Source organism: Phaethon aethereus, assembly GCF_964289735.1.
Source record: "Phaethon aethereus genome assembly, chromosome: 13".
Classification (NCBI taxonomy): domain Eukaryota; kingdom Metazoa; phylum Chordata; class Aves; order Phaethontiformes; family Phaethontidae; genus Phaethon; species Phaethon aethereus.
In genome coordinates this window covers 1421051-1449039 of record NC_138589.1, presented here as the reverse complement: position 1 = coordinate 1449039, position 27989 = coordinate 1421051, and the positions used below count along the sequence as shown (strand labels likewise).

At 45.1% G+C, this 27989-nt stretch overlaps 1 protein-coding gene across 1 annotated transcript; it reads left to right on the top strand.

The window, feature by feature from the left end:
• Nucleotides 1–32: 32 nt before the first annotated feature.
• TSNAXIP1 (translin associated factor X interacting protein 1) lies at nucleotides 33–24755 on the top strand (the record flags this gene model as incomplete). The annotated part of the gene is made up of 16 exons (XM_082005623.1): nucleotides 33–61; nucleotides 3200–3290; nucleotides 4986–5089; nucleotides 6426–6549; nucleotides 7901–7994; nucleotides 12201–12397; nucleotides 14992–15136; nucleotides 15969–16138; nucleotides 18098–18257; nucleotides 18544–18674; nucleotides 19896–20024; nucleotides 21239–21400; nucleotides 22190–22299; nucleotides 23094–23217; nucleotides 23535–23641; nucleotides 24518–24755. 16 exons carry the CDS (start codon nucleotides 33–35, stop codon nucleotides 24753–24755), a joined length of 2115 nt encoding a protein of 704 aa, XP_081861749.1.
• Nucleotides 24756–27989: the final 3234 nt, after the last annotated feature.

Genomic DNA, 27989 nt, shown 5'->3' with positions numbered 1-27989 from the left:
GACGGGTGTAAACAGCACGGGCGGTGCGAGCCATGGCGGCGCGCCGCGCTCCACCGGGCCGGTAAGGGCCGGGCCGGAGGGAAGGACAGAGAGGGATATCGGCATCCGGGCCCCGCAAGGATGAGCCGAGCAGGGCCCTTCCCTTCCCGCGGGGTCGTGGGGCCTCCCCGGCCCTGCCACACGTACGGGCTGGGAGGCCGCGGGCGCTGTCACCCCGCCCCGCCCGCCGAGAGCCGGCGTCGGGCCAGAGCTGGGGCGGTGGGACACGGTTCACCACACCAGCCTGTCTGGAAGTGTAAATGAACCGTGAGGAAGGCTCTCCCGAACCGCTCGTGGAACTTTAGGACACGGCATTTCTGTAGCAAGGGCCAGGCTCACTCACAGCGGAGCAAGGAACTTGTCGAGTGATTCCTGTGGTATTTAGCTTGCAGTTGTTACCGTTTATAGCTAGCTATAGTTTGTTTATGGTTTGGAAAGCAGGGCCTCTCCCTACTACTTGATTTCCATACCAGTCTTTTATCAAAGCATCTGTCTCTACCCTCGATACCTCATTCCAGCTAGCCTGAGCAGTTGTAAAAGCAGAGAGGCCTCCTCTCTTTCCTAAGCCCAGGCCTGAGCTTACATGGAGCTCCTGGACCAAATGGCAAGAGGGTGCATGGGTGAGGGTGTTGCCTGAGGCTGATCAAGGTAATCAAGGTCCACTGGAAGCTCTGACAACTGCCTGGGCTGCCTCAAAAGGAAAATTCTAGAGTGTTCGTGGCCAAGATTACTTTTCTTTGTATGTCTTGAGCCTCCCTCCGGCCCAGTGCAGGCCAAACTTATACCCACAGAGAGGTTTTTAATCTTCAGATCTCAGAGTTGTATAATGCAGGTAGTGTAAAAGCATGCGATCACTGCCTTTTCTGCTGGAGAACTCCAATATGGAGAGCCATGTCTACATCCATTCAAGAAAATGTACATACGGTGAAAGCAACTTTGATTATATTGAAGTTGTATGTTTTTGTGCTCCTGGGAAGTATCTTTCATCAAATGAGAAAGGTTTTTCTTGCATCAATTTTGCTAGCTTTCACAATGCTGAAAAAGCCATCCATTCCAAATCCAGGCTGTCTGTACCACAGCCCAGGTAACGATCATTTTCACTCGGGGGGGAAAGTCATGGGCACTTCTTTTTTCACTTAATGTGATTGCCTGGGAACAGGCACCTTACAGTTTTCAAACATGGGCCATCATGCAGTCGGAGACCCGGCTCTTGTCAGGTGAGTGAAAAGCTGTCATGGCTGGTAGCATGCTGACTGATGTGGCTGTAAAGACTGCCATTATCTTAAGATTCCATCCTGCAAGAAAAAAAAGAGGCATGTGCTCTTGAGTGGTAAGTGCGCTCAGCTTTTATGAAAGCAAATGGAAGAAGAGAGCGCTCAGTACTTTGACTATCAAACTGGTCGCAAGATTAGCTGCAGATAAGAAGAAGGTGCATTTCTGGATAGCTAGGAACCTTATTTTGTTTAAATGCATGAAAAGCGCCCTTCTGATTCTAAAACATACATTACTGTATGTTTAATGGTCTGTTACATACTGGAGACTTTCAAAACACAACCACAGGCCACGTCATACTCATCCTGCTCCTGGAGTGTCCCTGGATAGTGGAGTTTGATATTCTCAGCTGTAGCTCCCCGTTGCTGCTGCTTTTCTATGCCTCCCTGTAGCCAGGCTCATGGCACGAGTTTCCATGGCTTCCTTGTGTGGTGGAACTGTGCCACGGAACCATGTTGTGCCAGGTACAATCTTCTCGCAAGAATGAAGCGTCTTCTGGGCGTCTGTCTGATCACTAAGCAAAATTAAAAGATGATGCTGGGTTAGTTTTCTGCTGAGGTGATGACTTAAAGCAGCTTATAAAGAGGTGTGATGAGCAGTGGCAGCAACACAGGGTAAAGAGCAGGAGGATCAGCTAGGAGGAGGAGAGGGTGTGGGAGAGCAGAGCTTTTTAAGAGCAGTAAGCTGCTAGATCAGCTCACGGTGTCTCGGGGAATCTCCCCCAAAGGTCTGGTTCCTTGGGCAGGCTGGCCCAGCTGCTTGGGCTTTCCGTCTCCGACCTCACTGCCATCTGTGGAATTGCTCCCCCACTGAGAGGTGAACTCTCGTGTTGTGTTTTTAGTCAGTCTGAACTGGGTTACTGCAGGTTTTCCCTTGGATTAGCGGACTAAACCAGCTCAGAGAGTTGTCCAGCACACAACAGAGCTAACACTAGGTAGGCATCAGGAGCTTGTTGTGTTGGGGAGAGAAACGGGACCTCCCCTTTCAGCAGTGCTAAGCTGTTACCACGTTTTACAGAGCTGCAGCTTGAGGCTGCCATTTTATATGCGAGGGTAGGAGATCCAACAGCTATGATCTCTCACCCCAACGCTGGCCCTTGGTGGACTCCTCTGAAAGCTAGTCCAGCTCACCCCATGCACACCTCCCCTGGAAAGCAGATGGTTGGAGAGTTGGATCTGCTGAAGGTCGAACAGCTACCTGCCACCCGAGCATCAAACCATACTGGCAGCTGAAGCCAATGCTGAGGTATCAAGCTGAGTGTGTGGTCCTGCTGTGCCAACGTAGTGACTGCAAATTCACTGTGATTTCTGGATTGCTTTACTATATCATGGCAACCCTCATTTTCCCTAAAATACAACTGTGGTCTTACTTCTTAAAAGGCCTTTCAGCTGTACATGCCAGTTTCTCATCTAGGAAAGAGAGTTTCTGGTTATATTTGTTCCATGGTTTGCCAGTTCTACCGGCCACCAGGCCATCTGTGCCACGGCACGACTGCCACCACAGGGAACTGGCTTTGCAGGCACTTTTGGGACCCCAAATCCTGGTCCTTGACCCATGGGCAACGGGTTTTCTAGCTCTCTTTCTAATCTCGCCTCTTCAGAAGACCAACACCTCCAGGCTCACCCAGCTGCACGGTTCAGCCCGGTTGCTCTCATTGGGATGGTGAGGAAGGTACCCAACGTTGTGCCAGTTATCAAGTAGCTAATCCTGGAGTTCATATGTTTCCATCAGTCCCTCCCTGTATGTTATCCTATTGGATCTTTTCATCCATCAGGCACTTCATAGCTGACCGCTTACCTTAGGTATACATGAGCCAGAGTCTCAGTCTCCACTGTATATTTAGTTAATTCTGTATATTTTGAAAAGTTTCTTTCTTGCCATTGCACAGGACTGCTCCTGAATCTTCCTCTGAGACTCCAGATTGCCAAACACGTATCAACAGTCTGAAATACATCCTGTCCAAGAATCAGAAGACTCCGGTGAGTTGAAGAATTCCAGTGAAATATCCAAACTTTAGCTAACTTGGTCAACTTTGAATCTTGCTGGAAGCCCAGGGAGCATCCCGAACTATTAGGAAGTCAAGCAGGTTCTAATTATTTTAATCTTTCTTTAATATATATATACAGAGAGAAAAACCTGTATGTTGCTGCTAACTCTTGAATTTCAGATTCAGATATCATCTTTGTGAATAAATGACTGCATTTTTAAGGATGGAGGAAAGAAGAGAGGAATATAAATGCTGTTCTTGGCTGCAACTTTTTGAGTGGACATACATGCCAAATACTGAAGCCAGAATTTGACCCATATAGCTTAAAAAAAACCAAAACACACAAAGCATCCTACAGGAACATCTGCTCCCTAGTATTTATCAGTCTTAGTAAATAAAATAAGCAAGCATGGGAAAAATCTGTATCCAAATTATGAGAAAATATATCCCAGGAACATGTATACCAACAAACTAATGGGAGGTTAAGCTCTATAGAAGTCATGTGTTGTTTATTTTTGGGTTCTTTTTCATTAGCATTTTGGTTGTACTTCAGGAATGTGCCACTTCTACGACAAGCTGTATGTGCTGCATTAGTACAAGAACTTAAAATATTATTTTGTCCTTAGAACTGGGACATTCTGTAAGCACTTCCCTCATTGCACAAAAGATTTTCAACTCTCAATAAATTGGAATCTTACTATTTCTCCAATGTAATTTTCCTGCTGCTTCGGCTGAAATTAGGGCATTTAAACTTCTGAGGCTTTAACTGTTTCAAGGCTTCGTCAGTCTGAAGTTTGGGTTTTGAAAGTCAAACCGTCCTGTTTGCCCATGATTAATTTTTCGGTAAATTTTACAGAATAGGGAGGGATTTGTATTGGACAATCGCATACGAATTATTTATTAGAAGATAAAGTAGAGCAATCCAGCATAGCTGGCTTCTTTGCCCTCCAAAGAAAAACTGAGAAAGTTCCAAGATAGAAATGACCAGCCTCTTAAAATTAAAAGGATTTTGCTTTCAGAAGAGTTTGCAATTTCTGAAGGAAAATGCATTTATCACGTTCTTTTTTACTATTCCTCAGACCTAAATCTGTTCCTCGGACCTTGTCTTCATGATGTTCTGCACTGATGCAAATTCAGCTGTTTTGTGTAGGGTCACCAACTTGCATTTAAAACTCATGACCTATATGAATTAACCTAGCTCAACGTGCCCTTACCGTGGGGGACACACCCCAGTGCAAAACTCCCTAGTGGAAGTGAGACCTAAGTCTAACCTGTCATTTTGTGTTTCATCTGGATTAATGCAAAATTCTGATCTCTTTGTGTGATCCTTTGGAAAATAAAGGACCTTGGGAAAATAAAGTGGTCCCAGTGTAGACCAAGAAACCATTTTTCACCCAATGATGTGACTTTCCCACAATCATGTAATCTAGCCAACGTGAACTGTAGCTACCAGGAGATTGTTCAGAGGTGTTTAACAAATGGTACTAGTCTGGAAAGATGATTTTTTCAAAGAACAAAAAATGTTTACTGGGTTTTCTAGGTGTGACCAGTTCTGGCTGAGAAGAGTTTCAGGGTACGGCCCTTGTCTTTCATAGGTAGTTCTACTGATTCTGGATTTTGGCTCTTTGTTGTGAGTTTATAGCACTCAGATACAGCAAAGGGGTTTTTTTCCTTCCAGTCTTTTCAGCTTTCTGCTCGAGGCCACTGGTCCACATGGCCTGCATTTGCATCTGGGCAGACCGTCCTAAAGAATCACAAACCCTGCTGCGCCCCAGAGGAGAGGCAGTCTAGGTAAGCTCAGCCTGTGCTGCTGGTTAAGTCACCAAGATTGCTGGAAGCAGATTATGAAAACTAAGACGTTACGGAACAGCATCTCTTCCAGTGTTAGTGTGAACAATGATGTTGGGTTACCCCACAAGAGTTCAGCATTGACAGAGAAGACATTGTTGGTTCTGAATAGTAGCTCTATAGGAGATGTCAAGTATTTACGTAATAGCGAGTCATGCTTAGTATAACCATTACCATAAAATGCTATCATTGAATGATTCATTGACCGACATTACGGAGGACCCTGTCAGGGCCTTGAGTGCACCAACAGGCTCTGCAAGCTCTTCTCCAGTCCTAGGTGTTTCGGTGCCTGGGCTCAAGACCGGTTCTGATGCAGCCCAGCTGGGTAACCTGGGATCAGGTGCTGTAACAAGAGCTGTGTGAGAAAGAGATGTGAGAAGCCTTCACTCAGGCTCACTTGCCTTAGGTTCTTGCTGGAGCTATGGTGTAGCCACATCTATCTTGCACCTCACTGACCCCAGCCTGCTGACTTGAGATCCCAGCTTGACATCGGACCTTCCTCATCATTGCGGACTTGCCTGACCATCACTGAACTATGGATGACCCCGGCTACCATCCAGGGACCTGCTCTGCTATTCTTGTTCAAGTCCTGTGGCATTGTGCCCTGCTGAGCAAGTCATTCGCCCTGGTTTCCTTCCTGTCACCCTGTGGGGTCCCACCTCCCCTTGAACACAGGCACCCAAACACCCAGGGCTAGGGGAAGAGGTTGCAGAGCCTGTTGGTGCACTCAGGGCTCTGACAGACTGCAGGACACAGTTGTGGATGATATAATAAGGATAGTTGGGCTTTTTAGTTTTAATTCTAGCTGGTTTTAATATGAAATATGGATGAAAATATCCAGCAAAGGGACATTTGGCCTAGAACCTCCTGAGGAACCTAGAATCTCAGGAGATGTACTACGTTATGAGTTCTTTTTTTCAAATGTCTGTTCTCCTTGACCCATTTCAAATGACATGATTAGTATTTATTCTTTTCTGGCACAGAGAACCCACTCACCTGTTTTTTTCTACCCGAAAGCATTATGAAGTTCTTAAACTGAAGAGTAGTAATAGCAATTACAACAGGAATCAACAGATTCCTGCTCCGTCAAGGAATTTTAAATCATCCCTTGTATGCTTTGAGAGAATATATATGTACTACAGTTAAAAAAAAGTCCTGCTGTGAAGCAATGGGCAATAGGGAGAAAACAAAGATCCTTGAGCTGATTTATTATGAGTTCATTCTTATGTATATGACATACACAAGTCCACGTGTCCATTCTTTTCCTGTGTCTCTGCAGCAATAAACAGGCCCTTCTCACCATTCCAAAGCCACAATACTTGGAGAAACTGGAGTCCTATTTAAGGAAGGAGCTGCAGTCTCTTGATCTGACTAAAAAGAACTCTCAAGAACTGAAGTTACAGGTCTGATACAGAGTTCTCTTGACTTGAAACTACATGCTGAGATGGATTACTTAAATAGGCCATCCAAAGGAAAAAGTAGATGAGAAGAGTAGGCACCAACGGGTAGTATTAGATAAGTGCATTTGCAGCTCATGTTAGAAAACTAGCACAGAAAGCAGTTGGGTTGTTCATATCTTGTGTACTCCACATCTTCTATAGCTGTTTCCATTTTCAAATCAAAGCCCAAGTCTTCAAAAAGACTTGGTAATCTAAAATGGATGTGAAACAGCATTTAGTCACTAAACTCCTGAAGATTCCTGTGTAAACCCATAAAGCAGCAAGTGTGTAGGCTCCCAAATTTTCACTGCAAAACATTTAATTTCTGAAGTTAGGTTCCTGCATGTGACAAGAAGGAGCTTTCTCACCTAGCTGTTGCCTGAGCCTAATCAGGATCCCCAAAATTTGCAGCATTTGTTGTGCATGTTTGAGGACACACCTCATGGAGACATTGAGAACCACCATTTTAATTCAAAACATAGATAGAGTAGGAGTGGGTACTCCTGTTTTTGCAATATCCTGCAATTAGAGCATTTACACAGAGTGTGGGAAATTTGGATTCAATTTTCTCTGCACAAATTAATTCAAATGCTCATTCTCAAAGGAATCCTGTAGTGGTGGGGAAAGAAAGTGGTAGATGGAAGAGACTGGAGAGAAACAAAGAGTGACTAATGGGAAGAGAAAATAGAGGTTTCATAAATGTGTTTCTGCTTTGAAAATATTTTTACTGTCTTACATGGTGTGTTTAATTGTATTTAATAGTGAAGTATGCCCAGTAAGAACATTGCTTATGACCAGTGAAGTCTTCCCACAGCCCAGGTACACAATGGGAGTTCAACTTTCCTCTCTGAACAAGTTTTATTCTGCTGAGAAGGACATCTGCAGCGAGACTATCTCTGCTTTGCAAAGCTTGCCATTTAACTTAACAAAATAGGCAAGAAAAGCAGCAATATGATCTTGTTTCATATCTTTAACATCCATGTCGTTACGTCCTTGAGTTCTAGTCGGCTCCATCTGAACAGGATCATATTGTAGAGCCATGCCCTGACAGACTTGATCAAAGCTTCTCTTCGGCCACTAAAATCTTTGTTTGCTCTCCATCGTGCTGTGCTGCCTATCAACAGGGGAGAGAACTGCATCTTCCTATCATGCATTTGGGACAGTGAACCAAAGATGGAGAGATGAAATAAAATGCGTTAGCAGGATTTTTATTCTCACTGTCATTAGATGCCATTTGTGTTGGACAAAACAGCTATCTCTGAATCCTGAAAAATGTGCCACTGAATGTTTTCTCAAGCTCTCTTTCTTCTCTCAGCCCTACAGAGACATCTTTGAATCCTTCATAGACAACTTCAAGACCTACAAACCCTTGCTGTCAGCTATAAAGAATGAATATGAAGTTACCTTGGGTAAGCTCTTGGATTTTGACCTGTGGGGGAAAAGCACTAATGGAGACATGTTCTTACAAAGCATACTTGTGTTGGATACATATATAGGATGAACAGCCTAAATAGATGTCAACTGATAAAACCACCTTTCTGGTCCATTAGCTCTATTTCCTTCATATAGAAGATGAAGTTGTTGGAGGCCTTTTTTTCGTAAAACATTTTAAATTTTTAGATTTAAGATTTTTAGATTTTTTTCTAAATCTTCACCACATAGACAGTTCAGGCAACAGCGGTGTCTCAAGGTTTTTCTGGGACAATCACATTCATAGTGGAGCCTACTGTACTAATATATTTGGATGCACTTGCACTGGTAACTCGAAGCTTGAATTACTCCTGAAGCAAGGCAGGGTGGAGAGCTGAACTGCCTGTTCCCTGGCCATTCTTAGGGTGCTGTAAGCTTTGGTTGGCATTCAGATGCCACCGTGATACCACTACTTTGTAAACAGTCACAGAGGGCTAGAAATAGACTGTAACCAGGAGCTCATTTCACACTGGGCACTGAGCAGCTATCAAATGTCGACAGTCTCTTACAGGATATATATTGTTTATCCCAGTACCTGTTAACTGGGCTACCTAACCATAGTCCCTCATTATAGACAAAAATCTTTCTTTGCACAGTATACTTCAACCAGGTGAATAAGTCAGTTTTAAGCATTATATAAAAACATCTTTTTAAAATCAGTTTCCATCCAGAACTCTTTAGTAGACATTTCTTTCAGCTCCCAGAGAGATTACTGGTGTCCATGCTGTAGCCTATCTAGTACTGCTTTCTGAAGCTTTTTTTTTTTACTATTTATTTACCGATTCCCCCATATTTCTTGGATGTGATATTTCCCTTTTTTTTTTTTCCTTTGAAGTCTCTGGATCCCAGCAAGACATATCTTTTATGATAGCTTTATGTCTGGAAGTCACCTGAATGCTAGTGAACCAATAGGCCGTGGTAGCAACTGTACTTGAAGCTCTAAGTATTAAAAAAAAGGGAATATTTTTAAATTTTTTTTAAGTTGGGATTGGGATCCTCCCACCTTTCTGTATGTTGAGGACAAACTCATTTTCCTAATTACAGATTTTACCTTGCTAATGAGGCCTGCATGGCTTCCATCCCCTTTTAGCTAATGGTGTTGGATGGGGTTATCAGTAAGTGATTTCCAGGCTTCCTCCTCCCTACCTAGCAGAGACATCAGCTTACCTGCCTGGCCAGGGAAGCAATGATCTAATCCAACCCAACAACTCATGGCCACGGAAACAAGAAGGTCCCACTTCCCCAGTCTTGACGGTGCATTCCCACTGCCGCTAACCCACCAGCTCTGCCACTCACTGGACACCTCTATGAGCTGAGTCGACTCACCCAGCAAGAAAAACAAAGACCAAGAGCTGCAAAGTTTCCTGTTGGTTCAGTGAGTTGAATTGCTCAAGAAAATGCCTGTGCTAGGGAAGAGACAAAAGCAAGTGACAAAAGCAAGTGTTTGAGAGGAGAAAGAGTACAAAAGACAAAAAGAAGGAAATGTACTGATTTGTAGAACTGCGCTCCTAAATATTTATCTTTATTCTTAAATTATGTCTGACTGTGCTTAACAAAAACAAGTTCTTTAAAATCTGTGAGAGGTGACCATTCTGAGGGCTCCCAACATCATTTATATTCTATTTATAGTCCCTCACTATAGTGCTTGGAGTCTTAAGGTGCAGCTCTGGAGCTGATAAATGGGACAGTTTGCTTCGAAAGATGTCTCGTCACTCCACCTAACACACATACTCTATCTGCAGCAGTTCAGCTCCTTTTGAAACCGAAACTAAACCTCCTTTACACCACAGCATTGTATTTCTCAGCTACCCGGCTACTAGCTCTGCAGTCTGATTTAGCAGCTTTGTCTTACTCTGTTTTTTCTGCCCTAGTCATGTATCCTGTACTAGCTTAGCCTCTATGACATTTAAGGTGATGACCACTGCACCCACTGCCGGGGGCGGGTTCTCCCCTTAAATCTGCTGGCATTACAACAAATTCCCAGTTCAGTCAAAATAATCTGGGTTGTTTTTTGTTTTTTTTTTTAAAAAGGTATTATTAAATGTTGTCTTAAAATGATGCTGCTTACACAGTATATTTAGCTACATCATTTTGGCAGCACGACGTTTGAAGTAGCTAGCACGTGCATAGCTGAGCACGCAGAGCGGAGAAGGCAGCAGCCTCTGATGGCAACAGGGATGCGCAGCCTGTGCTGGTTGCTTGCAATTATCTGTCTTCTGCCAGAACTGGCCGTACAGCTGCAGCTCCTTTGGGTGTTAAGGTTGTGTTGAGCCAGCCCTGAGGCCTTACGGCATCGTTTCTGGAGTCAGTGCACGTGAATGTGAAGGTACTAAGCAGAATTTGGAAAAGTAGCACTGTGGAGGAGAGCGCCATCAAATGCCTACAGCCGTTAGCTTGATCTGAGATAGTGGTTATGTTACTGTGAGCTCCTCTAAGACAAAGCTGAGTGACAGGGTAGGTCTTCATGCTGATGTTATCCACAGCTGAATCCATTTCTAATCAAGAATATTCTTGATTAGAATTATTTATTGTGCGATTTAATTTTTATTTATTATTATTGTTATTCAAATAATATTATTTCTTTTTCTTCAAATAATATTCAAGTTGCTATGTCCACAGTCACAATGACTCCTTTGTGGTGCTGAGACTTCTGGGTCCATCCAGCAATTCTGTATGTGCGATGAGCTGCACCACAGCCTGGCCAGTGTCCACACTACAAAATAATCACTTTGGCAGCCAACGAGTTGTGCTCTAACTTCTGACACGCTAGGCACCTGCAATTAAACGTCCTGTCACGCTTAATTTAAAGGGATTTGCTTGTGGTCAGGAGTCAGTTGTGAAACGCTCAAACTATGCCTTGAAACAAGTTTGCTGAAGTTTTAACGTGGTCACACTGAGCAACCAAGCAGCACAGTGGCAGAATCTCTGTGCTAATGCTCTAATTTTTGCCATCTCTTGTCCTGGTGTGAGCATCATAGTGCAAGCATTTTGCAAAACTTTTGGTACAGTTATAGCGTGGGAAGGAAATTCACGCCCAGGCGTAGTAAGAAAAGTAGTTCCTGTTCTTAGATTTATGTATGTGTTTTAACTTTTAAAATGCAAAATCTGTTGCCTAGTATTTGTACAGAAATGCTAATACCAGGTTTAACCGTGAAGGAAAAAATCTTCCAAGTCAGATTATTCAGCATCCACCAGCATTTCTCTACTTCTGTTCAGGAGAGGGAGTGAACAGTTTTGGTTTCTGAATAATGCAGTTATTCACAAACAAAATGAGGCTTGCTCATAACCTCATTTTGAATCACATCCTATCCTGTCACTGATCATTTTATTCTCCTGGTGGAATTCCTTCTAGTCATAAAAACAAGGCTCCGCACCAAGGAGGTGGCGTCAGATGAAATTCTACCATGTAACTGTAACTAGGATGTGGGACCCAAGTCAAGTATTGTCGTTAGGTTCCTCAGGTAAATATCTTTAAGAACAATTTTCAAGTCAAAGGGGAAACAGCTGAGAGTGAAAAGCACACGTTACAGCAGAGAAAGCCAAGAAGAGCACATGTGTTCTTTACTGGACGTACTGAAGAGAAGGGCAAAAGAAGAGAGGTCAAGGAACACCTAAAAAGAGGGGAGAGTGGGCAGGCAATAAATTTGTATACAAAAGGTAGCATGAGACCATGCACTGGGAGACAAGAAAGCAGACTGAGGTTCACGAAGAACATGCCTTCACAAAAGAGGGTAAATCGCTAATTACCAGTTGTCTTCAGCCCCGTATGCTGCCTGTGCTTAAATGGTGACACCTTCCCACCTACTGAAACATGACAAAGCCATCAGTACTCATTATATCTTATCAAAACCTTAGGTACTCAAGAAAACAAAATAAAATACTGTTCATCTTCTATTTTCCAAACCAGGATAAATAGCATGAGCTGAAATCAGAAATCTTTATGAAGTTCATATGCACAGCTGGATAGACAAGGGGATATAATCCCAAAAGATACTACTCCCAGTCCTTAGCCACTCACCAGTCCAAGCTCCACGTTCAGTCCCACTTCCCACTAGCACTGTTTCCAGGTTGAATTTCCAACAGTCCAGCTGAGTAAAATTCAGGCTTTGAGGCTTATTGTGGAACCCCACCTCTGCTTTCTTTAGCTCATCAGAAGATGACAATTCGTGCCCTAGAGCCCCTGAAGGCTATGGCCACAACTGTGTCTGAGGAGTGCACCCGGCAGATACTGGCACTGCAGGAAAAGGAAAAAGATGAAATAAATACGTTAAGGCAAGAGAAACAACATTTGTTGAAGTGCATTGACAACATAAAGGAAGAAAAGCATTCTCTTCAGACTCAGGTAAATTAGACAATGATGAGTCAAATGTTTCCCAGCTGCATTTAGATGTATTTTATACATCTGGTGTCTTACCTCCCAGCCTCTCGTCCTTTGATGCCAGTAGAAGTTCTGGAGCAGGCACTGAACATGTGGCACAGCAGTGATGCTGGCTCTTGGCCAGCTCCAGAGAATGTCCTGGTCTCTTGGAACAGGCTGTTCTGCTGCTGTCAGAAGCCTTCACGAGTATCTCTTGTCCCATCTGGCTCTTCCAGTGTCACATTTGAAGCGGGGAGGAAATAAGTATCTTCCTGGTACTAAAGTTTTAAGTTCTTATGTAAAAACACGTGCACTCTTTTCCAACATTGTACCCTTAGCATCTTCAAATCTGTTCCTGCTATCTTACTGCCTGTGCAGTCACATTGATATCTATAGGCCAGATCAGTTAAGTCTTTCCAATTTAAATTACCACTTTATCCAGTTCTTGAACAGTTTCAGCTACTCAGGCTGAAATGACATTACCATCAGAGAGCAACAAGAGCAGGGCTGCTGCCTGAGAAAGGACGAGCCAGGAGCTGAAGGTGATTGCAACACAATCAGAGCCCAGTCTCACAGCACCAAGCAAGGTGCAGTTGTCCTCAGCAGCTCCAGGTGAGGCATTTAAGCCCAGGGTCCATCGATGGGCTTAAATGCCCAGGGGGGCTTAAATGCCCAGGGGGGGGGAGGAAGCAAGCACTCAGGAGATAGGGCTAGAGTCAGGACTGGAGGCAAAACTGCAACAGACATCCAAAGGGGTCCATCCAGGAGAAGAGCTACATACGACATCAGTCCAAGGTCCAGTTAGGATACAGAGACAAGACTGGAGGCAGATACACCTACAACATAGCTCAACAACGATGAAAAACCTCATCCTGAGCTTAAACAGAGCTGCTTGGCTGCGGGCAGGTGGTGGGTGGGTGGAAGGTCCAGCTGAGGCTGATCAGGACAATTAAGGTTTTTGGGGCCCTGACAGCTCATTCAGGAAATATCAAAGTGCTGGTTGGAAGGAACATCTAGAGCCTCCAGCCTAACCTCCCACATGAAGCAGAACTATTGCCTATGTTACATCAGATCAGCCATGAACTTGTCTGGCTGAGTTTTTGAGATTCTCCCAGGGTGGTGATCATTCAACTGCCTGGGCAGCCTCTTCCAGGGTTGTACCATCCTCCTGGTGACAAATCAGCAGGAGGAAGAAACAAATTGTCCTTGTCACACAGCAATTCTGCTGTAGTCAGAGGTGTGATAACAGCATGAGGAAATCTACCTGAACTTGCTTTCCTCCACTAGTTGAAGTACTAAGTTTAAGTGGTAAAGGTGAAGAAGAACAAGCTGCTGCTTGTTCCCCAGACTATGTAGGCTCCTTATTCATCTAGCTAGCACTCGGTGAACCTTAGAGGCTTTGGTTTCACTAGCTGGATCAAAATGCTTATAAATATCTCTCCCATTTGCAGTCTTAGAACTAGCCACTTCCACTTTTTGGTACTCACAGTGCTTCACAGAGCCAGAGAACCTTCTCTGAAAGGAGCAACCAAGAATTTATGCAAAGTTATACTTGCCTTACCTAAGAATAGAGCCCAGAATCCAAATTCTAGTTTGGACTATTTAAGTTTTGCAATTTGAGTGAAGAGGAGGTTGGGATAAATAATTCTGCTAAAAGCAGGATTCCATTTTTGAGACAGCACTCAAATATTCTAACTGTGGCATGGTTAGATATTCAAAAATTCCTTGGAAAGATCCACCTAAGCTGCTGACTTGTCTGCTGGTGGCAGCGTGGTTGTGGCTATGATGGTGTAGGGACACAGGTAAAACAGCATTGCTACAGCGGGCTTGTATTTTTATGAGACTTAGAGAATTCAGAATTCTCATCAGAATCAGAATAGTCAGAGTTCCCTGAGGTACCAGTTGCCTTCTGAGCAACAAGTAAAATTCATTCCCCATCCAGCAGATTAGGCAGGCACTGGCAGTGGGAGGATGCGATCACGCAACAAAATGCACATCAGGGGAATCAGCTGTGGTTTTTACACACAATCCCAGCTCTTGGACTTCCAGATTTCTGATAGTTTTACTTTGCCACTAATTTAAAATGCAATTAAAATTTAAAATGACAACAAAAAATTAAAAATACACCACAAATACAATGCCATGTTGCCATCCAAGATACATTTCTGTCACCAGTTCCCGTGGAGTAAATTGGGAAGAGTAGCAGCTTTTTTTTCTCCTGTGTGACCAGCAACAGGGACAGAATAAGTTGCTGGAAGGTTTTCTAGACACAGGCTTACAACAAAGAAATGGTGTAACTCAGATGATGAAATGTGTAAAATTCACGCTCTAGAAGGCAAATCACTCAGAGCACCCTTTTGCACGCTACATCTGAGTCTGAACTCTTCTGTCATATTTCCATCCGGTCTGTCCTTTTCTACGGTGTTATCTCTTGCCCACTCTCCTGCTCCAGTTTTTCCCATTTTGCTTCCCTTACCCCACTCTCTGCTCCGTAGTGTCTGCTCTAGACCCACCAAACCAGTCCAAGAATTCCCACTGATGCTATGCTCCTGATCAGTTCAAGCCTCTGTTCCCTGCAGGTGGAGCATCTGCGGACAAGCGTAGCTGAGGAGTATGCTCGCTACCTCAATGAGTACGGTGCCCGCAAACTCCTTCTAGCAAAACTGAATGATATGCACAATGAACGGCTGGACATGACACGTCGCCAAGTCCAAGGTAGAGAGAGTGGATCTCTGTAAGAACCTGTCCTGCACAGAGACCCAAGTGCACACACATGGGTGCGGCATTGCAGGAAAAAATTCAGAGTATCTCTGAAATATCTTCCAATATGCTTTGATTCTTGAAAGAAGTTAGGCAAATTCATGGACAAAAAGTCCATAAATAGGTAGGAAAGGGAATAGGCAGTGATGTACCTACAAGTCTGATCTGATTCACTAAGTCATTGCTTGTATTCTTGTAACGCTTTTGCTTGGCACATCAGGTAAATTGAAGGCAGGAGCTGCCCAATGCAAAAGTTCCTTATGTTTTTTTGACTCCAGTGCCAGCTGTCAGCACATCTTACCCAGCCACAGATGGCAGCTTTGTGCCTGTCCACAATTCACATGTCACAAATACCTGGCACAGAGGCTACTCATGGTGGTAGGGAGCCTTTCAGTACGTGATCTCCGTTGATCCACAGTCTGGTTACGCACACCTGTAGCGCTACTGCTTCTTGCTCTCTGGCTGTAGCCATTGCACCTGTGTATGGGCTCGCCCGCCCATGATCCTTTCTCTTAATCAAAACCAAGCCTGAGCCTTTGAATATGTGTGTGTGCATGGGAGAGGAGGCAAGACAGCGGGTGGGAATGTGAACGCTGCAACATACTCTTGGACTTGCTAATAATAATAATAATAATAATAATAATAATAATAATAATAATACAATCTACACCCATTCAACTCTTGCTGACACTTTGTAGGGTTTTGTGGTCTAAAAGCTTAATAGAAGCTATTTTTAATAGCTTAAAAAACCACAATTTTACTGTCACGGGCTTTCATCGATGGCTGTTGTTTAAAGATGTCAAGGGTGAAGATGTGGTGAAGTTAACTTTGGCGTTGAAGATAGCTCGGCAGGACCTCACAAAAGCCCAGCTGAAGCTGAACACAATGGTGGCAGACTACGGAGATGTCGTGCCCAGGAGAGATTTTGAATCACTGGAGAAAAAACACTCTGATTTACTTCAGGAGGTGAGCATAAGCTCCTCATTTTCAAGCTGTACCACAAATACAAACATAACATGGTGCTTCAGTAGTCAGGTTGAGACAGGGACTCAGTAAACCTAGAGGTCACATACGGGTATTTGGTTTTTGTACATATGTGAAGCCACTGTCTTCTAATCCTCAAAAGCTCCCTTTCTATTGGAATCACATCCTGCCAGAGCACTCAAAATTAGTGTACTGTCACAAACCCTTAGCATCAGTTTTAACTTAATTAACACAGTAAAAGCTATAATGGCCCACAGACCGCCAAAAGCCCACAGATCACAGCTTGAGAACTACTGTCTGAAGTAATCACATATATAGAAATAAATGAACTAGGTTCACCTCACATTTGCACAGTTATATCCAAACCACGGCTAACTGAAACTACTGCTGGGCTACTAATGCTTTATCTGTCTAGCTGGGTTTTTGCCTTTTCCAGTGGTATTAAATGGCTTCTTTAGCCAAGGTCATCAACTGAACTATGGGGCTGATGAACGCATTTTCCAGCTGTGAAAGAACTGGACTAGGTTCCTCATGTCGTATCTGTTTGCTGCCTTTTCACAATACACGTTTGCTTGGCTTGCACTGGAGACGCACAGGAGCAACGCCATGTTCACATGCAGGACAGCGAAGGGATAACACACACCAGTGGCTAGGATGGGGTCTGCTTCCAACCCCACAGTGGCAGAGTGGCAGTGACCTGATCTCCAGAAGGAAGTAAAAAAGAGAACACATTGGATCCCACCACGTAGCTAGCACACAGCTGTGAAGAGGGATGGTTGAAAACCTCCATTAACTCCAGTAATTTAACTTGTGCTTCAGAAAAGCAGTGCTGGGCTGTCCCAGGTACATCTGGGCTGTTGGCAGCTCCATTCCAGCCCTGGCTGTCACAGAATCATTAAGGTTGGAAAAGACCTTTAAGATCATCAAGTCCAACCATCAACCCAACACCACCATGCCCACTAAACCACATCCCGAAGTGCCACATCCACATGTTTTTTGAACACTTCCAGAGATGGCGACTCCACCACCTCCCTGGGCAGCCTGTTCCAATGCCTGACCACCCTCTCAGTGAAGAAATTTTTCCTAATATCCAGCAACTGGCGCAACTTGAGGCCATTTCCTCTCATCCTGTCACTAGTTACTGGGGAGAAGAGACCAACACCCACCTCACCACAACTCCCTTTCAGGTAGTTGTAGAGAGCGATGAGGTCTCCCCTCAGCCTCCTCTTCTCCAGACTGAACAACCCCAGTTCCCTCAGCCACTCCTCATCAGACTTGTGCTCCAGACCCCTCCCCAGCTCCGTTGCCCTTCTCTGGACATGCTCCAGCACCTCGACGTCCTTCTTGGAGTGAGGAGCCCAACACTAATGGCACAGCTTGATCCACTGTTCATGTCCCGACCTTGCAGCGCAATAAATACAGGCACAACCCTCAAAACCCAGACGAGAGCTGTGGTTACCTCTGAATCACGATGTATCTTTGTAGTAGTATACAAAGATAAATCATATAAAAAAGAAACTTCCTAAATAAAGTATAGTGGATCTGAAGGGGATGCATGTAAAAATTTCTACAACAAAAACCTATGTTTCTCTTGCTCTCTCTTAATTAGTGGATTAAGATCTATTTTCTGTTTTTATTTTTTTTAAGATCTATTTTCTATAAGTGGATTTTGCTCTCTTAATTAGCGGATTAAGATCTATTTTTAAACACAAGAACAGGTATAAAAGGGTCATTGACATGTTTTGTCAGAAGTTTTTGTAAACGGTAACAATAAAATTTAATAAATCATTTATTTTTTTCCCATCTAGAAGCCATTAGCCAAGGACAGCTCTCCGTATGTCTATGGATTACACTGACTGCTCGCTGAAGCTGTCTGACAGCAACAGAAAATTTCTGCTACTCTGGTTAGTTTGTTACAGTCCTCCTTTCTGTACCCTTTAGATGAAGACTCTGCAGAAGGATTTTGATCAACTCCATACGGAATATGAAACACTGCTGGAAATCCACAGAGAGACTGCAGAAGAGCGAGACAACTTCTGCGCTGAACTCCAGCGAGTTCAGCACAACCGCACGCCCCGGCCGAACTGGGCAAAGTGTTCAGGTGCCAAAAGTATTCAGTAGTGGTTTGCTTAAGGCAGCTCATCTTTAAACACTTTCCTGTGGTGCATTTCTCATCTGCCACAGCCCATTTTCTCCTTGGCTTTTAGGCAGTGGGCCGAGAGAGGAGCTTGCAGCGTATTCCATTTTGCCTTCGACCTCTTAGGAGACAAACTAGATGTCTCAAGATCTGTATCTATCATAAGGCTCCTAGTGGGAGTCACACAAAACCCAGTATATGCGGGCATGTTCTCCTCTTCTAGCAGCTCAGCGTCTTTTTGCCGTTGCAGAGGTGATTCCTGGTGGAGCTGAGCGGTGGGGCTGTCTGGCTGAGGGGAAGACCAGCGATCAGCTGGTGGATGTGCTTCTGGAAGAAATAGGAACAGGAGTGCTGAAGGAGATAAATGTCTTCCCTGGATGGGTATGTGCAAGCTTTCTTCTCTGCTTGCTTCCACTGAGATTAATTGGTAATAAATATCCATTAGGAAGGTGGGAGAATTGCTTTCATGGCTAGTGTCTTCAATATTCACCTTCCCATTAGTGTAACCACCAAAAACTTTAAAGCTAGAAAAACTCAGGTGCAATAGAAAAGCTGAAATTGGGAGTGGGCGTACTGAAGACACAGCTGAAGTATTAGAATCACAGAATCATTAAGGTTGGAAAAGACCTTTAAGATCATCAAGCCCAACCATCAACCCAACACTGCCATGCCGATTAGCCACGTTTTACAATGATGCCACGTGAATCAGACATGCAGGTGTTACTAGTGGGCTAGAGCCCCTACTGATGCTGCACTATATGGCTGAGACAAATTAAGAACTTGCTGCTACTGAAAAGCCTCATCCTTCTCCCTGGTCCCTGCTCCCTGGTACTGGCTGCGGCAACGGGGAAGCGTCCAGCAGAGCAGCGTTCGGCTTTTTCCCAGATCAGTTCTCTGCTGATGAGATGAACTCAGACAAGCACCAGAATGACTAAAAGCAGCAAGACTATATAGCAGGGGATGACTCCTTTTTGTGGCATCAGGAAGTTAATTCAACTCGCACCATCCCATTGCGCTGCACCCCAGCACGTGGAGGAATCAGGAAATGATGCAGGGACAAGGAAGTGTTACAAGGATTCTTCACACCATACCGAGCATAACTATATCCAAAGGTTTTCCCAGAGACAGAGTAGCATTTCTTTGGTCCTATCAACATCTTTTCCACAGCCTTTCCAGAAGCTTGAACTGTTTGCCCTGCCATTCCTGGAAGATATTTCCAAGGAAGATCTTTCCTTTTCTATTCTTCCTGGGCAGAACCTCTCACACAGTCCCATTTTGTCAAAGGACAAGGTCCATCAGCCCGCTGCTGCCGAAAGTCCCATGCCCTCCTCCTCTGCAGCTACTGTTCCACAAAATGCTAAGTTTTAAATAGTGTAACTGTGGGCAATGGGCAATGTGGCTAGCATGGGCCCCAACTTACGCAGGTCCACCCTGGAGCAGTTGAGGCATGCTGCAGAGGTACTGACAGATGTGCTTTATAGTACTGGGACTGAGACCCACACAAATGACTCCTTTTAATGCCTTTAGATGCTGACAACATGGCTTTGTTCACCAGTGAGGTGAGTGCCTTCCCTATATCTGTGTTTCTTTTCCATTGCTTAGGGCAAAGGTGACAAAGTTCCTGTGTACCTGAGGCATGAAGGTGAAGTCAAGAACAAAAAGCTGACTAAGAAGGATGTGGTGAACATCCTAAGGGATGTCTGGAAGGAGAAAATTGCACTAGAACAGCAGGTTTGTCCCATTTTCCTTCTCCACAAACATTTGTTATAAGTCAATGCAGCTTGGGAAGCCAGGGTCTCCCCCGTGTCCTGCCTAGTGCTTCATCTGGAGGAACCACCTCTGGAACCACTGCAGTCACCCTGAGCTACGTCAGCCACGCTCACGAGTCTGAGACCTCAGCTAGATCGACTGCTGTTATTCTGGGGTGCGACGGCGCTCCGTAGACCAGAGATCATGACGATGCAGCTTCTGTTCTGAGGTGGTGGAAACCTTGGCAACATCTGTGAAGCCAAAGTAAGGCCAGGGTTTTATTGCTGGGTTGATTTTAACCCATGCCAATCCATTGTTAAGCTCCACGGCGTTTGTGCCCGTCCGAGAGAGGAACAGGAAAATCGAGGAGCTGGGGCAAAAAAAATAATTTATCTTGGTAAATGAATTAATATAAAAGTGCTTTGGTTTTTTTACATGAAAAACAAAGAATTTCCTTTTCTTTGTCCAGGGTGGGTTGGGAGTAACTACCGGAAAGAAGAGGGGTCAGGGGTGTGTTCTCTACCAAGGCAGAGATTCTGGGTTGTCTGTCCAGGATGGTACAAGACTCAAAAAGAGAATAGAAGTGGCTGTTTAATTCTCCCCATGTTAGGGACAAGTATCCATCTCCCCGGATACTGGACGAGCCCTGGTACTTTGCCTCAGTCATATGAGAGCAACCTTGCGAGAGGCAGAGTCACTTTACAGGTTTCTTCTCTTGAGCTAGAAGCCTAGAAACATCTCTGAGATCAGCCCTAAATGGCTTAATGTTTTCTATAGCAGTTGTCTTTTACTTTCAGCTTGGTTTCCTGGGGAAATAGGGTTGCTGCAATCACTGTCTGGCTTTACTTTTCTCCAATAACAGCTTCCATTTCTCAACCCATGAGCCAAACTCAGCTAAATCTGACCAAGGGGTAGCGCCTCACAGGTGGCAAGTTCCTACATATTTTACAAAAATAGGTAGGAGAGACTTTATCATCGGCCTCAGCAACAGAAGACCTTTGTTGTAAACTTACCCACGTTCAGAGAACAAACCTGGGAGAAACATTTTGAATGATCTAATAATGGGGGCAGACTGCAGCCAGCACTAGCACTGTGTGAGATCCCCAACAGATGGACATCTATAGACAGCTAGAATCAAATGGGCAGATTTGATTTAGTTCTGCTGCTTATGGGAGTTACTCACTTCTTATCCGCAGACAGGGAAGCGATCCTGTCTTCCTGAGTTCTTTCTCAGCTACCTCCAGAAGAAGTACGGAGATGCCGCTGCCATGGAATGGTCTTACACCCTCTACGAGAACATGCGGCTCTGTCCATCAAGCCATGTCCTGAGCTCGTTCTACAACATACTCACCGGGAAGGTAGGCAACCCACAACCCAATTCCACAACCTCTGCCCGGACATCCCCAGCGTGACAGGCCTTCCTCTGCAAAATAAAAGTAAACGCTGACACACACTGGAGAAGGGAATCCTGTACGTGCAAGACATGGCAAGCTCTTACTGCTCCCAACAAGCTTCTAGGAGACCTCATTTGTTTCAAACACTTTAGTCACATCGCATCTGCCCTCTCCGATGAGAGGCTCATGCTTGCAACACTTAGATCCAGGCCTCTTTCTCTCGGTAGGTCTTTCCTGACTCATGATCTGTCCCTGTGCAGTGTTTGTAGAGATCAGGACATAGTTTCTGAACTGCAGCACCGTGCAGGCCCTGGCAGCCTTGCTCCCTGCTCCCCAGCACCACGTCAGAGCTGGAGAGCTCTAGCTGCATGGCCTCATCCTTCCATCTCCTGTAACACAAAGACATGTTGTAGCCCTCCCAGGTCCTTTTATATGTCTTGCTTGGAAATGGGAAAGTGGCAGGGATTAAGTGCCACCTTCTGGGCAGGGAGGCTGCCCCAAGATTCTGGGGGATCGAGGTTGTGCATTTGCACCTGAGAGCTTCACAGTTTAAGCAAGTTGTTCAACAAGAAGCTACTGTGAACAGCCACCCTGCAAGCTACCGCGTTGCTTGCTTAATTATTTGTAAATCACTGAAAGCTGCCCAGGTAGAAGTTGCTTTAGAAGCGAGCACGGTCCTTTTGCAGTTTTGCTTCCCTCTTGAAGGTCATCCAAGGGATAGATACTGACCTGTCAACCTTCCCCGTTTCACAGGTAGGTGAAGAGCAGTACCATGGCCAGAATCAGCTGATTTCCAGCCTGCAAGAGGAGCTGGCTGCCTGCGACAGCTCAAACAGCGGATCCCTGAGCAGCAAGCAGTTCAGGCAAGAGGCCCACCAAGCTCTGCCCACGTCTGGCACACGTCAGATGTTGTGATATGCTGAGTCTGCTTTGCTTATCTGCCAGTGCAGCCAGGGGAGGAGGTTATCCTGGATAACTTCTGCATTAGGTTTAGAATAATGTCAATACTGCAGGTTTTGAGCAGTGCAACTGAAGAGGCCCGAGAGCAGACACGGGTTGCCTCACGCATACTCTGGAACAGGCTGGCAGCCCCTGCACCCTGCCGCGCTCCCCGAGGGGACACAGCACCCTACACAGTGCTCCCACAAGCTGCTATGATAGGTCACAAAGTATTTCTGTGTATTTTGCTGCAGGTGCAAGGTTTGTCAGTCTTCTCCCAGTCCATCAAGCAGCTGTGCCTTAAGTGAAACTCTAAATACAGCCTTTCTTTGGGCCATGGCACAGAAAAGAAGCACCAGCCATTTCCAGCACTTAGTTGGGAACACTGCTCCGGTACAGACACGTTAACCAATTCCATCTGGGCTACCAGCTAACCCATACTCATGGTTGCATTCAGAGTTTCCCACTCGGCTGCGCATCCAACACTCACCCGAGTCCTAAAATCTGCTGAAAGCTTTGCCCTTGTTTTGGTGTCTGAAGGTGCATGTGCTTCTCGAAATGTGCTTCCTGCGAAAGCAAGGACTTTTTGAAGATCTGGCCCATGGAATACGTGCACAAATTGGCAGCCTAAAAAACCAGCCAGCCTCACTGGCTGTTGTTAAGTGCTCATATTGTAACAGCATAGACACTTCTGTCCGCATTGCCTGTCTCCATACAGCATGGCCGTGCGGGAAGCTTTTCCCCTGAAAAGGAAAGAGTCAATCCAAGAACTAGTCGATGCAAGCAGGTACAAGTTGGACAGCACTGAAGATCTCATTGACTACATATCCTTATTTAAAGAAGTAAGCTGATGTTACTTAAGTTTTCCTTTTGATTCAGATTAAGCATCATTTAGGGCTTAAATTAGCTTTATCAGACTAACAAAGTTGCAGTGCCCACCACAAGTTCTAACAGTTGAAGGCCATCTGCAGACAACGGCAATGCAAGCTTATGCCTTTTCTCTGATACGAGTTTTTCCATATTCTTTCTCTTTATTTCCACTTTTCACATGGAAATTCCATTTCTAGGATATCCAAGTTATTTTATTACACATTGCGGGGCAGCTCCTATCCAGACTGGAACAGACGTTCAGTGCTAATGCGCCTGTAATTTCTTTCAGGATGAGGAGGGGAACATTGAACCTTTCGTTGCCAAGCTCAGGGACCAGTACGTCAGGGAGAAGCAGGACTACCTGAGACAGCTGAAGAACAAGCTGGGAGATTTAACGTGAGTCTGGAGGGAAGGGGCTGATGGGGACAGTCTATCAGGAGAGCGTGTGCGGAGGGAACCCCCGCCATGGACACGGGAGTGCATGGCCAGCGCAGGGCCCCCTGCACTGTCGGAGGGCCCCAGCTGTGAATATTGCAGTAAATACCAAAACCTGTCTGAGTCCTGCTCTACAAAACATTGCACAGCAGCAGTTCCTGACCCAAAGGACATGGGTAAGGCAGGCAGTGAGTAGAGGAGATTGGTAGTGCCAATAATCCCCTTCAGAACTTGAAGCCTTGTATCTGAACACTCCTCAGCTCTCCAAAACCAGCAGTAAAATCCTGTACATCCTCAGAGGTTGGTTCTGAGGAGTGAGAAGCGTGAACAGGACCCACAACTTCAGATTTAAAGAAATAATTCCGCTTCAAAATAAGATAAACAAGAGGCAGTTACTGCTTAGGAAAAAAAGTCTGGTGCCAGGCACCGAGCACACTGAAGGTGGGTAGATGCCCGTGAAGTTAAGTACTGTCCAACGTGGGCGCTGAATTCGCAAGGGAAAGCGTAGTTCTGTAACGAGGGATATCACAGTGCGCAACAGAGCGCTTTGAAGGTCTTCCCAGGTTATCACAAGTCTAACATTTACATTTCCTAACTTCTGTTAATTTGAATAACAGAATAACATACATAATAACATATTCTGAAATTTAGTACTTAGCCGTCTTTATTACATGTGTATTTAAACAACAAAGGAATACTAGTAGAGGCAGAGATAACAATATCAAAAGACATCTTTGCTCTGCAATCCAAGCAGCATGGATTCTCACTGTGGCGCAAATACGTAAATATTCCTTTCACATACCACAGCATAGCAGTGACCGAGTTGTTTTTCGACAGAGAGGTGAATGCAGATGATCTGAAGACTGCTTTCTGCACGATCGATCCTGATATTGATGATCAGACGCTGGATACCTACATTGGCCTGGTTTATCAGATCCAAAGAGAAGAGCCAGACCAAGAAGCTGTCCCTGTGGAAACTGTACTGGAGAGACTACTCGCTGGGGATGTGAGACGAGTAGGACCCTCACCCAGGGAGGGAAACCCGAAGGAGAGCAAGGACACTTCCAAGTATTAAGAATAAATGGACTGTTTGATCTCCAGGTTTGGATACTGAGCTCAGCAAGACTTGCCTTGCCCCAGGGACGTTGCCTGATCCCCAAACAGAGGCTTCACACCCCCATGGCACTGGGGCACCGCTTGCTGACAAAACAACTATGCTCCAACAGCCATTACTTGAACCCAAGAAGCCATCATCAAACTCCAGGCTGCAACACAGCTGTTTTAGGCCTTTGGTCTTATGGTTCCTTGGCTCAAAGAGGGAGGGTTTCAAAGATAGTTTGCAAAATAAGGTGTCATCAGCACAGTCAGTGCGCACATGAAAAGCGAGTTCAGCCCATGCCAGGTTTGCTATCATGTCTGTCCCCAAGGAGACTTTTATCCTGGTGTAGCTGCTGTTGGCCAGTATGAAGTTGCTTTGAAAGAAACTCAAGTGCTGCCCCAAAAGGAGGTTTAACCAAACTCCCAGCTGGAAAAATAATCCAAGCACACAAAGACTGAAATCTGTTCTTTGCTTCAAGGCAGACACCACATGCGTTTTTGTTGCTGCCTTTCCAACCACTGGCATCGATTAATCTTTCCTATTCATTAGTGTCCTCTCTATCCAGCATATAGCCCTCTCCAGGGAGGGCAATAAGGGTTCTTAAAACAAAAACCCCATAGGAAACCAGCTCAGCTATGGTTATTCCTAAATTGCTGAGTAAGTGAAGCGAACATGAGAAGCAAACCCTGTTCTTTTTCTCATAACATGCTTCAAAAAGTAGAAAGGGGTAAGCTGAAATCAGTAGATACCTTCCTGATAAAGCACTTAGTTTCATGAGCGTTTGCAAAACCTGATTGCATTTGTAAACTGGAAGGGTGTCACTGCCGGTGTGACAAAGTGCCACCCAGAGGTACGAGGCCCCAGGGGCTTCTGCCTTGAATACTGAAATTGGTGCTGGGCGCTCCCAACGCAAAGGAAAGAAATGATAAAAGGATTGAAAAGGGAGATGCATCATCTAGCCAGAAACCAAATGTCCTAACTGCAGGTATTTCTAGGAGTATCTGAAAGGAGGGGTTGGAATACGGCAAAATTCACTGTATCTATAAAGAACAGCGAACGTAAACATCAAGAAAGTGTTTGGTACATGATCATTAGATTTGCAAAGCTCAAGAAAGCCCCTAAGAGGAAGGTAGAGAAAGCAGTGGGCTACACAGAGCAGGAATCACTCGTTTTGCTTCACCCTGAAGACTTTAGATCCCAAAAAGTTAATGGCTGTTTACTGCGCCAGGCACCTTTCTTTTGCCCTTCCAGTTACATTGTTCAGACTTGAACACTGTGTCCCCAGAATTCTTGAATTTAGTTAGCCCTGACTTTACTGCAACTAGAAGCTGAACGGGTCTCAAGAGAAGAGGAAGACCAGATGGGGAATCTTACCTCTCCCTCTCACAACATTCCCAGCTCCAAAGCCCCATCATCTCCTGCCTTCAGCTGGAGGCTGTGCAGCTCAGGAACCCGGCAGCTGAAAAAGCTGGTTGCAGATGTGTGTCCTCAGCAGCGTGGCTGCATGAGGGGGCAACACAACAAAAGGAAGGAGGAACCAGCAGCTTCTTCCTGGGAGGTTGTCTCCTTTGGAAAAAAGGGTTCTCTGAGTGCTTCAGCACCACAGAGGAAAGTTGGAAACTTCATTACTATTTCAGATCAAAATTTTACAAATTCTGGCATGCAAGGCCTTAAGAACACACTCGAAAAGTCCCATAATGGCAGAAAATGTATTTTTAAAAGTACAAGTTTTGCAATATGTTTGTTCAAAGAACAAAGCTGTTTCCTTTTGAATACTGAAAAAAAATCCCCTTTGTTATATTAATGGAATTACTTTAAAAAAAAAATACTTGACAAATGACTGACCTTTGTATTGGTATTGCCTGCCAAAGAGATTTTAACTATATTGGTCATCGTTTCCTTTAGTGTTGTGCAAAAGCCGTTTAACTCGCAAGTGTTGCTGCCAAGAGCTGGGTTGGATTTCCAGGAGCCCTTATTAACTGTGCCATTTGGCTGTAATTTTGGGACACTACAGACTGTCCCACCCGGGAGCATCAGAAGAGCCAGCAGTGAGAGGATGTTTGCGCCAAGCTTTGACTTACCCCGCCTGGACATGCTGACCATGCTCAGCCCCACTCTGCCCTACGTAAGGAGACTGCAAAAGCAGCAGCCTCGAGCCGTCCCTTTTTCACAGGCATCTGGAAATTAATTAACTGATTTAAAGACTCAAGTCTAAGTCAAATTCATCAATTCAAAGGCTCAAGGTTTTCAAGTTCAAGACAGAGATGCTAGGAACTGGGGAGAAAAAAACCACAATCTATTAATTTTTCTCAAAAATTAAATAAGCATCATGTCTTACCTTACAGGCTAGCTAAATAAAAGGAAACCACATTAAGGTGTCAGACTGACCCCCGGAAAGACACTAAAGAAAAACATGCGAGAGAAAGCTTGACATCCATATCCATCCCTCCAAAACCAGTGAGGCAGGCATCATTCTTCGCCAGCTTGTGAATTGTTTTACAAAGCCACAGTCCTTTGCACCCAAAATCCCCTGCTGTGGCTGACCTCATTCCTGGTGCAGTTTAGGTTCACCGTAAGCAGTAAAAATCACACACAAGGATTTCGTATTTATTGTCTCCCTACCTGATCAGGGAGCGGAATGTGGACCAGCTCCTCTGCGCAGCAACCGCCTGTAGAAAACTGCAGGTGGAAAGCTAAGAGGCACCATGGCTCACGCTGGGAGTGGAGCAGCAAAACCCACACGGCTGTGTTGAACATGCAGAGGATTTATTTGCGCTTTGTTACTTACAGAGTCGCTGCTTGGATCTTGCAGCTTTGGATCATGGCGTGGGACACCAGCACACAACGCGAACGGTAGCGGGCTGACCTGTTTGAGTTTCGCAGAGCAAACTGCAGCTCAGGGAGGTGGACCCTGCTTCACAGATCAGCTTCTGGCACTGCCCGCCTCCTCGGTGACACTGCCAGGCGTGAGCAACTGCCTTCCACACACATCTCTGTGCGTAGACAGGGGACAGCACCCGGGCTGGCAGAAAACAGCTGCGCAAGTGCCACCTTCAGCTGTGGGGTTACACCACCTGCAGCGGGGTGCTTTAACCATAGCTGGCTGCCAGGCACCCACCCAGAGGCTCTCTCACTCCCCTCCAACTCAGCGGTGGAAGAAATAAGATTAAAAAGTTCACGGGTCAAGATAAAGACAGGGAGATTGCTCAC